This window comes from Pogonomyrmex barbatus, unplaced genomic scaffold, assembly GCF_055798465.1.
Source record: "Pogonomyrmex barbatus isolate J1 unplaced genomic scaffold, ASM5579846v1 scaffold18, whole genome shotgun sequence".
Classification (NCBI taxonomy): Eukaryota; Metazoa; Arthropoda; class Insecta; order Hymenoptera; family Formicidae; genus Pogonomyrmex; species Pogonomyrmex barbatus.
The window spans coordinates 3,079,914-3,095,496 of record NW_028297114.1 but is presented as its reverse complement, the minus strand read 5'-3'; the positions used below and the strand labels follow the sequence as shown (position 1 = coordinate 3,095,496).

Here is a 15,583-nt window from a genome sequence, read left to right as displayed (position 1 = left end):
CGCCCACGTTGCAACTATAAAGGAAAGAGCAATGGGTCGCTAACCAGGATTAATCAAGCCGCAGACTGTCGGCGCGCGATTCGTCCTTTAGTCGTCACCCCGTTAATAGACACGTCGCGGCACAAAAGCCGCGCGCGAATTCGCGCCGGCAATTTTCGAATTTGCCAAACGAAAACGGCGCCGTTCGCCATTGTGATGGTAATGGCTGGCGTGCCGATCGGCGTGACGGTCGATCGTTCTGTCGAGCGTGTTGCGCATCCTTTAAAATTTAAATCGACTCGAACGGTCGATCGAGGAAAGAAAAAAAAAAAAAAGGAAAAGCGGACGGGCCCGAGCGTTCGACCTAATTCGACCGGCCCGCTGATAACGGTGACGTCACACGACGTGCTCTACTCGTTACTAGTCACGGACCATAGTACGTGACGAGCGCGGTGACGAGCGTGACGATAATAGTAGTACTACCATCGCGTACTACGTGTGTTACGCGTTAATGTTAATCCTCACCGCTCTCGTGACACGCTTTCGGCCGGCTTGCATAGGCGACGATTGACACCTTAACAAACGGCGAAACTTGAGCGGCTACAACTTATCTCGCGCGGGTTTCGCATTCATAAATTTACGGAGTGGGCAATCAAATATATGACGTAACCGGAAAGAGGATGATTTTACGGTGCGAAATGAGTCGAAACGATGGAGGAAATTTTTTTCGAACAAGGTCACGTTTTCGAGAACAAAACTTTGAGAGTTAAGCGTTGAATAATTAAAAAAAAAAATTATTTTTGCAATTCAAGAATTAAAAGGATAGAGTATAAATAACTGGTTCTAATTCAATTATAATTTTCTAAATCACTTTTTTTTACTCGTAAAAAAATATATCATTCCAATTTATTTTGCGTAGAATTATTTCCTTTCCTTTTGCGCCCATCCTGTATATACGTACGATCGTAATACGGGATCACGCTGATTTATCCGTCCATTCGCGCGTAACTGCATTACTCGACGAACATTTTGCAATATCAAGAACAACTTCAGCGATATCAGAATCGCGTCTGCAGTACTCTCTCTCGTTAGCATTGTTACTCAGCAGCGTTTCCGCGCGTGAAAAAAAAAAAAAAAGAAAAAACGAGGAATGAAAAAAAAAAGAAACGGCGCGTATCTTCCGACGGCGCATGTGAAACGGAGAGAGAAAAAGGCAGCGTGAAGGGGGAAAATGTATGCGCGCGAATTAAATTATTTCAAAGGGAAGCTGCAGAATGTTTCTCCGTGATATTTTCGTCCCCCGCGGATCGGCCGCTGCGCGCGCGCGTGTCGCGTGTTCATTGCCTGTCGCGGAGGTGCGCGAAACGTGAGAAAACGAAAGTACGGTGGCCGGGGTCGCGTTCTCTCGCGGATCGATAATCGCGAGAGCAGCCTCTTTCGTCGTCAACGCCGACTCCGTCGTCGTCGTCGTCGTTGCCGTCGCCCTTCTTCCGGTGCTGCGTGCTGCGCGAGCTTGCGCGGTGATGTCATATATTCGGCCGAGTTTACTCGTGTTTGTAAACAGGCCGAGCGAAAGAGATGGACAATACAGTCGGAAAAAGAGAGGAGAGGCGAACGCGAGAGGAGGGAAAAAAAGAAATGTTGGACACCTCTCTCAGGGCTGGGTTTAGGTGGGCCCTCTGATGACTCGCGCACCTGCCGAAAGATTGTTAATGATAAGGGAGACGCCAGAATCGTTGCTAGATAATGATGAGAGAGCCTAACTGTCTTTGTCTTACATTCAGATTGTATTATCAATTTTCATTAGAGAAAGATAAATATTTACTCTTATTTTGTCTAGGAGAACAAGACTCGGTCGGTTTATCGCCTATGTCTCAAAGATGAATTCTTTACAAATATATAGATTACATTGTCGACATTATTTACGAAATATTTTTTAAGTTAACAGTTTATAGCTTACGAAACCGCATAACAACTAAATGAACGTCTTTGTGTCGAGTCCCGGAATAGACAGGGAAAACGTGACCGTTCTCGCGTTACATTCTTGTTCTTGCAGTGAAAGAAAACGAGCAAGAAGGAGCATTCGTGATTTGCAAACGAGCGGCTCCCACGTGTCTCCAGCACTGGCACTGCTGGAGCTGCGCAGACGTCTTGCGCGCGTTCCTTCCTCGTGTAACCCGGCTTTGTCGAGCCTCGGTTGCGTCGCTCTCTCGTTTTCTCGTACGCGGCCGTGACGTCACGTGCTGCAAGCTGAGCCTCGGAAGAGAGAGACACCACGTTAGCATCGGGTGCGAGAGAGGAGCGGTATCAGGCCATAACCGGGAGTACGGGGAGGGGAGGGGTGAAGGGAAGGTGCGTCGCGCTATACCGGGTGTTCGGGTTAATCGACAAATTTGAATTTTTCCTCAGGAAAGAATCTTTCCTTCGATGAGATACTAATAAAATTTTAAGAATTAATGAGACTTGAAAAGTAAAAAATTAAGATACGAAGATTCGGTCCGAGTTTATATAAATTGAAATCTCGTTACTCGCATTGAATTCGTAGCGAGATACTTACGATGGGAACAAAATGACAATTTTATGCAAAGTTTTTATCGAGAGTAAATCTGAGATTCGCTTCTGAATTGTAATTGAAAAAAGTATCCGATGGCTCTGAGACACCCCGTATACGAGACGGTGCGTTGAGCACGCACGCACTGTTACTACGCACGCGATGACGCCGTCCGTGTGTGGCCGTTGCCGCCGCTGGCGGATTTCGGAAATATCAGGCTGTCCGGAATAGCCTCCACGTTAATCTGACAGAGCGCCTCCGGGTTCTACGAACAAAACAAAGCAATTCTTGCGAATACGCACAGATGCAGATGCGTTTCGTATTCTACGTCGGGCATGACCGATGAGTCTCTCAAATCTCTCAAATCGACATTAAAAATCGTGGTCGTCATTTCGAATAAAGAATAGAGGTTCGATATGTAATAATGTAGAATACATTACATGAGTAAGCAAGACAAAAAATATATCTATTTCTTACTATAGTTTTTAAAGATTTAAAGAGATTAGCGATTATTAATTATTATTATTATTGTGCACTCACGTAAATCATATTTTTATATGTTTTTTTGGAATAATTACCACGTGCAAAAAGTTACTTCCTCATCTGTTGCGTGTAATAAGGTGACTCAGAAGCATTTCTGAGTCATTGCCATTGTTACATCGCATGTATCCACGTCTATATTTATTGCGATAATCATTTATTACCGTTATTACTTAAACATTCATTCGTTTGTATTCGAGTTTTAAAAATGAGGCATTTCGTAAACAAAATCGTGACGACTCGTCGACACTTCTCACAATCAATCCTCCATTGCTTTGTTTATTTCCATCATTTTTTTCTTCTCTTTTTCTGCCTTTCTTTGTATTGAAAGGGCCGCTCCTTTGAACGATCTGTCATATACCATACCGATTGAACCATCTCCCTTCTTCTTTTCTCGTTTGTATTTTGCTGGCCGGCATTGATGCACTCTCCACGATTCATCGATGTACCGTCTCTGAGTTTCTCCGAGATTAAATTCAGGCCAACCAATATTGCCTTGAAGCCAACCATACTGCCTCGATACCATGACAACGTCACTGGCTACGTCGGTTTATAGTGTTGAAGGAGCAAAATCGAATAAATCTCTCCTTCGTGACGCGCGTCAAGCAAACGAATATCTTCTTAAATTACTGTCCTTAAATTTCTATCAATATTATAATTAATCTCGGCTAAACTTATTTTTTTATCTTTTTTTAAGAATTAAAGAAAAATAAAGGATATGAATTAAATCGAGGTTAATCTACATTGATACAAATAGACCCAAGCTTTGATCAGAAGAATAAAAAAAAATTTTAGTTTTATTTTAGGAGGCTTAAAGAATTATTGTTCAGAAAGACTCAATTTCCATTTCTCGTTACAAAATACGACACTTTATACGACTACTAATATTATAATAGAAGAAAAATGTCAAATGTCATGGTCACTTAAGTGTTGATGTTTTTTATTATATTTCCTATTTCGATTCTAATTTGTACACAAGTGAACATTGAAAATTATAGCTAACACTAAACTAGCAGACTATGCGCAACTCATCAGCAGATTAACAGAAATGCAATGTCCGCCTTCCATGTAGACCTTCCACATTCCGCGGGATCAAAGTTTCATACGTTTGTACAAATGTAACTCTCCGTGCGCGAGCCGACTGTTGATTCGCGCCCCCTCGATTTCGCCGAAAAACCGCTCCGTCGGCGAATCGGCACGAATGGTAAACAACGAAGGGTGAATTCGATGACTCTATCCACAGTGTTCGCGAGTCTCGCGTCGCGGTGAACCGACGCGCGCCGCGAATCGCGCGTACAGTTCGGCATTAGCTTTAATAATCCGCTTTCGAGCCCGCGGCGGGATCTGCCGCCGCGATCGATCTGTGCTGCTGATCCGACGGGCACATCTCGGTGAACAGATGAGGGGAGAAGTCGTACGATTGCGGAGACGCGGACGGTACGGCCGGTACATGAGCCGGACTGGAGAACGGGCTGGTACCGGGTTCGTCCGGGCTGCCGACCGCCCCTCGCCTCTTCCTCGCCCGGTACCGCTTCTGCTGCTCCACGATCTGGATCATCTCCGCCTCCTGCACGATCGTGAAGATCTTCGTCTTGGTGACGTTCAGGTAATAGGGGCTCAGCGACTTCAACGTCGGCGCGATGCTCGCCAGGAAGGCGTCCACGGAGTGGGACACCGACGACGCGGACTGGAACCTGAGATCGTTGCTCTCCTCGGAGTAGTCGGAGGTCATTAATTCGGGGATGGCCAATTTCGCGCTGCTCTCAATCGGAAATTCCCGTCCAGGCCGTTCGTTTTTTATCGTCGGCGTTTCCTCATCGTGCGACCGGTCCGTCCCGTCCTCCGTCGTTTCGAAATCGGCGACCGGTCTCGCTTGCATATCGCAATTGTCATCGCGTTTCAACGGCGCCGTGTCTCCCGCCGTCGACACCTCGTCACCTTCCCTGATAAGACCCGAGTGATTGGGGTCTCTCTCCCTTATGAATGGCAGCAGGAAGGTTAACTGGTTCTCGTATTTGTATCTCATGTTCCTGGGCTGTCCGGTCAGTCCGCTTCTCGTGACTCGTTTCTTCAGGGATTTCCGGTAATTGTCCCTGATGTTGTTCCATCGCATCTTGCACATTATTGCTGAATCAAGCGACAACGTGTTTTTGGACTGTCATGTATACAACACGGCTATCTCGCGCAACTTTCTCGATCTTGCCTCTCGCGGCGAGCTTAAGTTTCTTAATTAAATTTACACGTAGGTTTTTCTTTTTTCTTTTACTCGACGCCCGAGTAACTCGAGATGAAGCATAATCGATTAGTTTACCTGGGTATCCGAGCTTTTGCGATATCTCGTTCCATACGCGTTGCTTGTAAGCCCCGTCGATGTATCTCTTGTCGGAGAGATCGTACAACTCCACGTGCTGTCGCACGCACTCGATAAGCATCTCGTCGTCCATCGGGGAATAAACGACTAATTGGCGCGACTAGGTATATCGACTTCCTCGTTAATTCGTCAGAGAATTAAACGCGGACTGCGAATCTGCGTCGTCCGTGTCGGTTCACGGAACGGACGTTACTGACATCGATACCACTCGTCGAAAAGCTCCTTCGTAGTAACTTGCAACAGCCTGACACGGACTGGCACGGACGTACAAAATCAGGCACCGACCGGCACGGATTAACGACGGACGAAATTAATTAATTATCTAGCACAAGCAGCTGATATTTACGACCGTGATTTAATTTAATTTATTCTCTTTCCTTTCAATTTTTTTCTTCTGCAAAGATACAATTAATGTAATTAATTGTACAAAAAAACTTTTAGCATGCAATACTGCATGGAATACTTGGAAGACTATGCGCAATATAATTCTTTCCAAGCATTTGTTAGGATGTTTTCGAAATCAACGATTTTCGAAGTCTCAAGACTTTTAATATAATATTACTAATATATAAGATAACATTTAATATTTATAATATTTTTTTATTTAATGGACGCAGGACGTGAAAAGACGAAATATTTTTACATTGTATTTTTTTATATACACAAGGAAAATTTTTCTTTATAATTTACTATAATTCGTTACAAATTTTTTAATATTTTTGATGATAAATTTAAGACTACTTGACGCTTATTATCAATAATAATAGGAATTCTTGAAACATAGAAAAAATATTTTATAAATTATAGAATAGTATTAAGAATAATAAAATTTACGAAGCAGAATACTATATAATCAAATTAAACATGTTTTTTAAATTTTTCGTTTTTGTTTTAATTTTCATAAAATTTATACAAGGCGTAATTATCAAAACATTTACATACAGCGAGAAAGAATAGAAACTCTATTACTTATAACCTTGTCTTTTGTCTATATATCTTGGAAGATATTTGTTTGTTTTTCATTTGTTTCATCTAGAATAGTTAAACACGAATGAAAATAACCATTGATCAGCAGATACGATTGATTGCTATGCAATGTAATAAAAATAATCACATTGCACGATAAAATTGACATAAACGCTTAAATTGAATTGAAAATATTATGTGTGTTGTAAAATCCATTTGGGATATTTTATATATTTGTCGTTACATGATATCTCTATTCTATTTAAAACAATAAAACATCATGGAATTGTTTAATATATTATAATGCGATATTGAAATTTTACTGTTTTAATAAAATTTATTGAGATAAATTATATTTTATTGCAATAGATATTAATAAATCAGAGAAAATTATATAAAATTCTTTGAAATATTGTTCTATGAGTAAATTTCTCTTAGAGTAAATTTACTCTAAATCTTGATTTAGAATAAATTTTAAGAGAAAATTCTCTCTGTGTATAAATTTTATTACGTTATTGCCTCTGGAAATGCAATCGTAATAAATAGGAATTGCGATAATTTTTTATGAATGGACAGCATTTACCACGCACAAATAATTAACTCACAATTAACTCTTTGTTTACCGAAGAGGACATTTGATACAATTTATTCTGATGTTCAGCAAGAATCAAAGGATGGCAATTATGCTTTGTTACTTATTCACAGATGATAATTATTTATGTAACGTTCGAGCGTGTCTGCACTTCACATTTCAAATTTTTCATCAATTTAAATCTAATTTACTCGGCATTCTTTATGCAATTGAAAGAGCGCAATGTACGGGAATCAGAAGGGTCAAATAATGAAAAGCTGCGATAAATTCCTCGATAATACATGAATTCCGCGAAAATTATTTGGCCGAAATAAATCGCGCACGTGCAGTACTCAATTTTAGATTTTTGCTCCCTCGCAACTTAATTAGTTCGTTATTTTAACTTAATTAATTGCGCTGTATCGCATGGTATCGGTGTAAAACTGCTGATGCGATCCTTCGTTATCGACAAGTATCTCGAATATAAAAGTTGTCTGGTATCACATTTAATCAATAATTCGATCGAGTAATTAAGTAATATCCTTGTTGAATTTCAATATCCGCACACACAATTTGTGAGAAATTTTTGCCAATCTCATCCTTCCTCATTCGCGAAACATTACGAATGTCTGAGTGATTATAATTTTAATTTATACTTTTAATTTTTCAGTGATCATATCTTTTTCACGTTCTTTTTTTTACAATATGATTTTTGTTACACCGCAAGTCAGAAATAACGCACTAACTATTACACGGTTGTATTCTAATGATTAATACACTTGTAATTTTTGTAATTGAGACTTATGTAAAAACAGTAAAAGGTTTTCAAAGAAGACTTGAAAAATATTAATCAAATAATCATATCATGTGAGTAATTTATTATTTATTATTTCATTTGTCCGTAAAAAAATACATATTATACGATCGGTGCAAAAAAAAAAGCATAATACACTTGCCAAACTGTTTCAATATGCGTACATTGCAAGCATAAATTGCAATCGCACAGTGCATTTAATCTAAATTATTTAACAAACAAAAAAAACGCGACGTATTAATCGCATCTAACACATCGCTTTTATTCCAAAATTTTTCCATAGCCTGCCCGTTATTTATTTACGCAATTTAAAAAAATATCGAAGGTCGAAAAATTGCAATATTTTTACGAGCACATGTAAATAATACAACGTCGCGGGAAATTTCCAACCAATTTAATACGAATTTCATTCGACAGCAGCACGGAACATTCGCGCCTTAAACGGAAGGGAGGCTCGCTGTAAATCGCATTCATCGACGAGTGCAACGTCGGCTTCGTGGCGACTCTCAAAAAGTCGGCGAAAGCGGGCGCCGCTCGCTTAAAGGTGGGACGTTGCACCGGCTCGTTTTCTCTTATTTTCGCCGCTTGTGACTTTCGTCGAGTCGAGCCCGAGTCGAGTCGAGTCGATCAACCGGCCAGGCTCGCGCCTCGAGACCGGCGTTCTAAAGTGCATATTGCACCGGTCCGCCTTAATGGCAGGATGGCGTGACGGCTTACAGGGGTGTGGGGTGGCGAACGGAACGGAACGGAACGAGACGAGACGAGACGAGACGAGACGAAACGAAACCCGACGGGGAACGCGATGTCGCGTGTCCCGCTCCGTGCGTTTCGCGGTCGCGTGTGTCGCGAATATTACACGCGATCTCTGGACCCCGGCCCCGAACTAAATGTCTCGCCGCACGAACGGGCCTCTCGCGAGCTCGCCTCTCACTTGCACTTTTAATTCCTTCGATCGGCGGCCGCGGGAAACGTCCCCTTGTCTTGTTGCAAGGGGCCTGCGACGCAGAGTCGAGAGTAACGAGAGATTGTGAAAAAATTAAATTCCTAATTTCAACGTGGGGATAATGTCGAGAAATTCTGATTAAAATGGTCGCGATTTAGTGTGTCCTTCTGCTATCCATCACAAGATTTTTATCATTCCTTCGTTGAGTAATAATTTTCCCTTTTTTTTTTCCCTATGTTTTCAGATTTCAGTTTCAGACAATGTTTAACGTGACAGATATAGGGAGAATCAAATGAAAAAATATTATCAGCGTTTCAATGAATAATTTCCGAGTTCAAATTCGAGGGTAAAATTTCCAGCGGTACACACACGCTGAAATAGACACGTTTTGCTAAAATTATTATTGCTTTTAACTTGGCCATCAGCTTTCGAAACGAAAAAGAATCGATTCCTAGTGACGCGAATAGTCCGTTATTAAAATAATAGCTGTAGTTTCGGAACACCTTGTGATAGATTTTATCACGCCATATAACCCGAAGATTTCAACTGCGTGCAATTTCCTTTTTAATTTTATACGACGTGCAATCTTATCTGCCCAGGAAAGCTGTGGGATATTATTAGACCTCTCGGCGCCTCGTCATCTTTTTTTCTTTTCGTAATGCTAGCTGGCGTCGCGATGTGCTGTGTCCCAAAGTTAAAAGGCAAAACTTCTTGGGCGAAAACGGCCAAGAAGTTCCCAGCCGTGTGCACTACCTTGCGCAGTCTCGCGTATCTCCCGCTTCGGCTGAGAACTTTGATAGTATACGTCGACATGTTATCCCGTTGCGTGGGAAAGTGCTGCATAATGACACGGTCATTCTTTGCACGTCGGGTGAAGCCAATAGCGGACGCGCTGTCGGAAAGTCCATCAAGTTATCGCCGGCAACTGCGAGCATGCCGCGCGAAGATTTTTCTCTACGTTTGAATTCTCTCTCTCTGGCATATTAATTCCGAAGCGGCCGGTAGCCGCTCCGTGTAAAATCCGATAAAATCACAGAAAAATATTGATCACGCGCCGTTCATCGACGTGATTAATATTTTGTAAATAATCCGATTTTGTTCGATCATTAAAATCTCTGACCAATTTCCTATTTTATTAATTCTCTCTCTCTCTCTCTCTCTCTCTCTCTCTCTCTCTCTCTCTCTCTCTCTCTCTCTCTCTCTCTCTCTCTCTCTCTCTGGCCATCGATATAACTGCATTCGGAATTTATTTCCAATTTTAAATCCACCGCGAATTACGCGCGTCAGCGATTTCGGCTTTTGTTAACGCATTTGTGAGGCGGGAGAACCGCGCCGTTATCGCGATCGTTAATCCGACACAACACGCGGATCCGACACGCCACGCGATGTAACCGTTGATTTCGTCATCGGCCGCGTCGGAGAACTTTCGGAAGACGTGTTTCTCCGTGAATCTCCCCGTTTCCGGGCTCGGGACGAACGTCGACGCGGAATGCCGATTCTTTGTTCCCGGTTTCGCTTGTGTTGTGCCGTTAAGCGGCTCGCATGCTGAAACACCTGACGTCGCCAGGCGGTCGCCTGGTCAGGCTGGCAGGCAACAAGCAGCCAGCCATCCAGCCAGCCATCCAGTCGGCCAGCCAGGCGGGCAGGCAGCCAGGCGGGCAGGCAGCCAGGCAGGCAGGCAGGCAGCCCGCGTCGTACGTAAGTACATACCTGTGGCAGGTGAATCGAGTCAGGTGCTCCAACAGATGGGCGCCTTTACTCGAGAAAGCGTTATAAAAGCGGTCTATCATAAATGTGGGTTACTAGCTATGACTAACGCCCGACGGTAGAAACGAGCTTACGCTCGCGCGCGCGCGCACGCCTATAATTTGCGAATTACTCTCGCACAGTTTTCACCTAATAACACTCTGCCTGAAAAAGCCTCGAGATTAATCTCTAGATATCACCTCGGTGTATTTATCTTAGAGAACTTACGACGGGACGGTCGTCTTCGCAAACTGCGCACAACTCCGGAGTAAATTCATGAAAGACCTAAGAATAAGGGGAAACGTAGAGCCGTAGCGATCGCTCGACGTCTTCGTTCCTTTTCTCTCTCGCGACGAATTCCGCGATGCATAAATCGATTCAATTCGGGTCTCGCTATATCTCGTGGATTTACAGATCCTCGATTTTACCGAGCCGAGAAGAGGAGGATTTCTCGCCGCCGGCGAAAGCCAGTTCGAAACGTCCTTCGACGGCGTTTCCGCGCGCCTCCGCGCCTGAGGAAGAAGTACGACGAGCGCGCGTACCGAGTGTGAGTGTGCGTGTATGTCTTCTTCTCTTTTCTTCATTCTTTTCGTTTCACGGACACGTGGCGCGCGAATGGCATGCGGCGCATGCATGCGAGCGCGCGTCCGTGTGCGTAAGAGCGGAGCCGTATGTGCAGTCACGTGTAAGAATGGGACAGCGAAAACGTGACGCGATTATGCATTCTCGCTACGTCGTCATTTCTAGCTTGGTGCACGAGTCAGCGGCGAGGTAGCGGTCTCCGCCGCGTGATATGGTAATTTTATTAAACGTTCCTATTTAAAGGACGCCGCGGGCGCGGCGTAATCGCGGAATGAGCCAAGCGTCAACGGACGGCGCGCGTTATTAGCGTCTATCGATTATTCACGTGCGAAAGTAACACTTTCGGTCATTGCGGGGACGATGTAACGAGCGTTCGTCGATTCGGGCCTGGGAAGCGGCAAATCGATCACTTAATCGCGATCCATGGCGGCAAATGTTAATTTGACCGACGTCATTAGCGCGTATTTTCAAATAATGGCATAGAATTGGCCTGCAAACAGGGTTATCCCTTTGTATTTCCAACAATCCGATTTTCACTTGCTGTTGGCTTTAAAGAAAGAAAACATTTACGATACAACGAACTAAATTCAGTTTCTTTCAATGTAAATTATTTAGAATACAAAAATTTATAAAATTTCGTAATAATTACTTATAAATTCACTCACGCCCACGCAAACCTACTTGAAAAGCATTTAAAAATATATGCAATTTAATTATAGATGGTAAATTCGTTTACATAATGTAAAAATGCATTTCATAAGATGGATAACGACATTGCCCAAAAACGAGAACAATTTTCTGAATTTTGTAACCCCGTGTATACAAAAAAAAAAAAATAAAATGACATTATTTATAACTTTGGTTATTTTCGACAATTATCTTAAGTTGATAGTCTATGCAAGCATAAATCCAAGTGGTGTCTCCGAGAACAAATGTCCTCGTGCACGAGCGGAATGCCTGGAGACTCGAGCTCGGAACAGCTGCCGGCACTTCGTCCACGTCTGATTAGACGAAAGCAAAAATATGTTCCCAAGTAAGATGTTATCGTTTCAAATCATAGTCGTTCCTCGGCCCGGGCCAGCCATTTCTCTCGCGGGACGACCCAGCTGTTCCGTAAAATCGAGCCATAGAGGCCTTTCGACACACGTCCTTTCGACAGGCATAGCTAAATCGATGTACGATAAAATATTTTAGTTGGTTTTTAGTAGCTAGATAGTTATTTGTATCTATCGAAGATTATTACGTCGAAGGTGATTATCATTTTTATTTTTAGAGATTTTACAAGGAAACTCGAGGATTGCTGATAGAAGGAAAAAGGAGATGATAATTTTAATCTCTATGGTATAACAATGTAAATAGTATAGTTGCGCATTTTGTAGCGTATGCTTTGCATAATCTAACACGTATTCCATCATTACGTGAGAAATTCAATTATGTTCCTTAATGCAAGGTTATCTTATTTACGTTTTGTTTTTTAATGCGAGATACACACAACGTTGTGCGATGCAAAAAGCGAGACACGAGTGAGTAAGTGATCGTGAGGTGAAGCGGATTCTTGCATTAACTAACGCGTTTATTTCTAATGAGGCTTATGTAATGTACTCTTATAGTAGTAATTTACCTGCTGCTCCACTTAAAACGCAAAGGAGATCGCGATAAAAATACCTCGCACAGTTTGTCAATTTCATTGTGCTGATTTGTTGCGATTTTATTGCATACGTGATTCATTCTTTTCGCCGCGACTATATTAACAATTCATAAAAAAAGGTGCAATATATCGACGCATATTAAACTTCGTTCAGTTATTGCGATTAATGCAATCGCGGAAAGAACTTCTTTGACATTATGTATAATATATAGCAGAAATAAAAATTTCCAACACTAAAAAAAATTAATTAAATGAATAAAATAATAACCCGCAATAAAATTGAATTTTTCGAATTAAAAGTTATTTAGTTATTGCGACTAACATAATCGCAGAAAAAACGAGTAAGAATTTAATATAACAGAATAAAAATATATTAAATTAAATTAATCATCAAATTGATGTAAATATAAAAAGAAAGTTAGTAAAATAATACGCAACAATTTATAAAATTAAATCTTTTGAATTAGAAAAATAATAATACTTTTCATCTCTTGACGCTCTCGATGGTGTAACATCTCGATCGCTTTCGAGTTCGTTGCAATAATATCAATTTAATTCCGACGACATGGCAACTCTATCGTGTTCGGTTCCGCGCGTTTTCTGCGGTTGGATTCTCGTTTTAATACGCTCGGAGGGAAGCTCATTGTGCCCGAGCGAGTCTCACTCTGCACCGATTCTCGCCGCTCGTCCTCAGCGGCCACGGCGAAAAGGAAGGATTCAAGGTCAGCGTGTTCTTCTGCACTCGCTGCAACTCGCGCTGCACCGCGCCGGCACCTCGCGTATTATACGCGTCTTTCCGAGTGGGCACTCGTCGAGCCCTGTCTCTTATTACGCATAATATTACAATGCCCTCTTTGAAAGAGCGCATTGTTGGCTAAGAATTTGAATGTTTCAACCATTTCCTGCCCTACATTTACGTACGTACGTACGCACGTACGCGCAATGCTCGTACGAAAAATTCTCAAAATCAAGTGATTCCTGAAATAGTTACCGAGGAAGTTCCCAAGGCCTGCATCTGTTTGAATATTTAAGAACGATTTGTGAAAACGATACGGCCGATCCTTGGTGAGCCCAAGGTAAATTCGCATGAGCTACGGATACTTGTATTATGATGTCAGAAAAGTGAGAGAATCGCGAGGAAATACACGTGAGTGAGCCTCATGGTAAGACAAATCGCTCCACTTCGATCTAGAGGCAGAATATTCATCATCCAATTCTTATTTCAAAATAAGATCACTTTAAGTTACGTCCTAGTATGCGACTCTGTGATTGTGGTGGTGGTTTACGACCATCTTAAAGTATGTACTTGAATACACGGAAAAAAAATAATTTTAAATCAAGATAAAAATTCTCCTGTATAAGCAAGAATATTATAACCTTCTTAAAAATTATATTTTATAATATAAATTATAAATAATATTTTATAACTGATCAAATTGTATTTTATAATTTAATTGAATTTGCATTGAATTTGCAAGTAAGAGATGTTCTCATAAACACAAATATTATAATCTTCATATAGAACATTTTTGAGTTAAATAAAAATAATAATTATATCGATACAAATTTAATCAAATCTAAAGACTAAAAGAAGAAGATTATAATAATTTGTTGCTTATATGAGAATATTTGTCTCGATTCAAGATTAACTTTTAGGTATAAGAATGAATACTGGCCTAAGTTTCGGAGGCGAAATGAGAGAATCGCGCGGACGAGCAGAACGGTTTTCAACTATGTAGTAAAACGGCGTTATGAATTGTAAAGACACTCGAGCGTTGTAAGTTATTTGCCAATTCGGCGATATGGTATCGTGCTAGTACTACGACGTATAATGCGGTGACACATCACCACGTTGACGTTTTATCGCTGAGAAACGCGATATAGGCGACGATGAATTTTCGTGCGCGATATCACGAGGGCTTCTACGCTACGCGATAAATATTTATATCATTGCGGAACATTCGTTCGGGAGTTCGTATCGCTTCGCCCTTTATTTTTCACGGAGATGGCACAGCCCCGACAATTTACAAGCATTTCTCATTTTACGTACGTTCCGTATTTTACGAGATTAAAATACCCGGAAAAAATCTCGAATTTGATTTAAATTTATATAATATTCATTGTTCTTTTTCTCTCACGTATGAAAATTTAATGGACGGAGGAGGATTTATGATGTGTTTAATCCTCAACTTGTATCTTGAGCTTTATCTTGAACCCTGTATCTTGAACCCTGAGAGCAATTTATATTTCTGTCAACTAAACGATAAATAAAAAAAAAAATGTTTATTTATCTTAAGATAAATTAATTAATAAAAATATTTCTAATTTAAAGACAATAAATAAATTTTTTAAAGATATATTAGCACAATAGAAGCGTTTATTCTAGTTTAGTCAAGGATTAAAGACAGGAGTGATATTAGTTCCACGCAGAAAATAGAAAAAAAAGTAATATTTTTTTTCCACATTCAAGATTTCTTATTTATAAAGAGGTACACATTTTCTCTATGCATTTGTCGAGTTTAAATCTCAGTTTGGTGTGTCCGCGATGAATAATTTTAAGAGGCGAGAGAAATGCAGAGAGAACACTCATGTGCAACCAGGTAGAGCATTTTTGTCCCGCTACGTCGGACAAATTTCGCACACATTCGCATGCACTCGCGACTGCATGGCGCGGCGAACGGCTTCTCTCTCGCATGAGAGAGAGAGAGAGAGGGGGGGGACAGACAGAAGAGAGATAGAAAAGAGAGGAGAGAGACAGAAAAGAAAAAGAGAGGAGAGAGACAGAAAAGAAAAAGAGAGGAGAGAGAGAGGGGAGGGAGGGAGGGAGGGAGGGAGGGAGGGAGGGAGGGAGGGAGGGAGGGAGGGAGGGAGG

The 15,583-nt window shown here is 41.4% G+C and overlaps 3 protein-coding genes across 7 annotated transcripts in view; 1 reads left to right on the top strand and 2 right to left on the bottom strand.

The window, feature by feature from the left end:
• The window catches only part of LOC105426201 (uncharacterized), a 73,640-nt gene that overhangs the window by 41,697 nt on the left and 16,360 nt on the right, over nt 1-15,583 (bottom strand). The gene's annotated exons all lie outside the window — the stretch shown is intronic.
• LOC105426203 (uncharacterized) lies at nt 1,130-5,834 on the bottom strand. 2 transcript variants are annotated; one of them, XR_967741.2, is made up of 2 exons: nt 5,382-5,523; nt 1,130-2,795 (listed from the first exon to the last, which is right to left on the bottom strand). XR_967741.2 is itself a non-coding variant. In XM_011637325.3 (2 exons), exons 1-2 carry the CDS (start codon nt 5,512-5,514, stop codon nt 4,383-4,385), a joined length of 948 nt encoding a protein of 315 aa, XP_011635627.1. In that variant the 5' UTR covers nt 5,515-5,834; the 3' UTR covers nt 3,745-4,382. The 2 variants fall into 2 exon arrangements, 1 of the variants encoding a protein (XP_011635627.1); XM_011637325.3 differs by lacking the exon at nt 1,130-2,795 and adding an exon at nt 3,745-5,197 and having other exon boundaries at nt 5,382-5,834.
• Nucleotides 10,284-15,583, top strand: part of Tim9a (translocase of inner membrane 9) — a 23,004-nt gene continuing 17,704 nt past the window's right edge. For both annotated transcript variants that reach the window (XM_011637318.3, XM_089075016.1), the window contains exon 1: nt 10,284-10,433. The gene's annotated coding sequence lies outside the window, so the exon portion shown is untranslated. The remainder of the gene's footprint in view (nt 10,434-15,583) is intronic.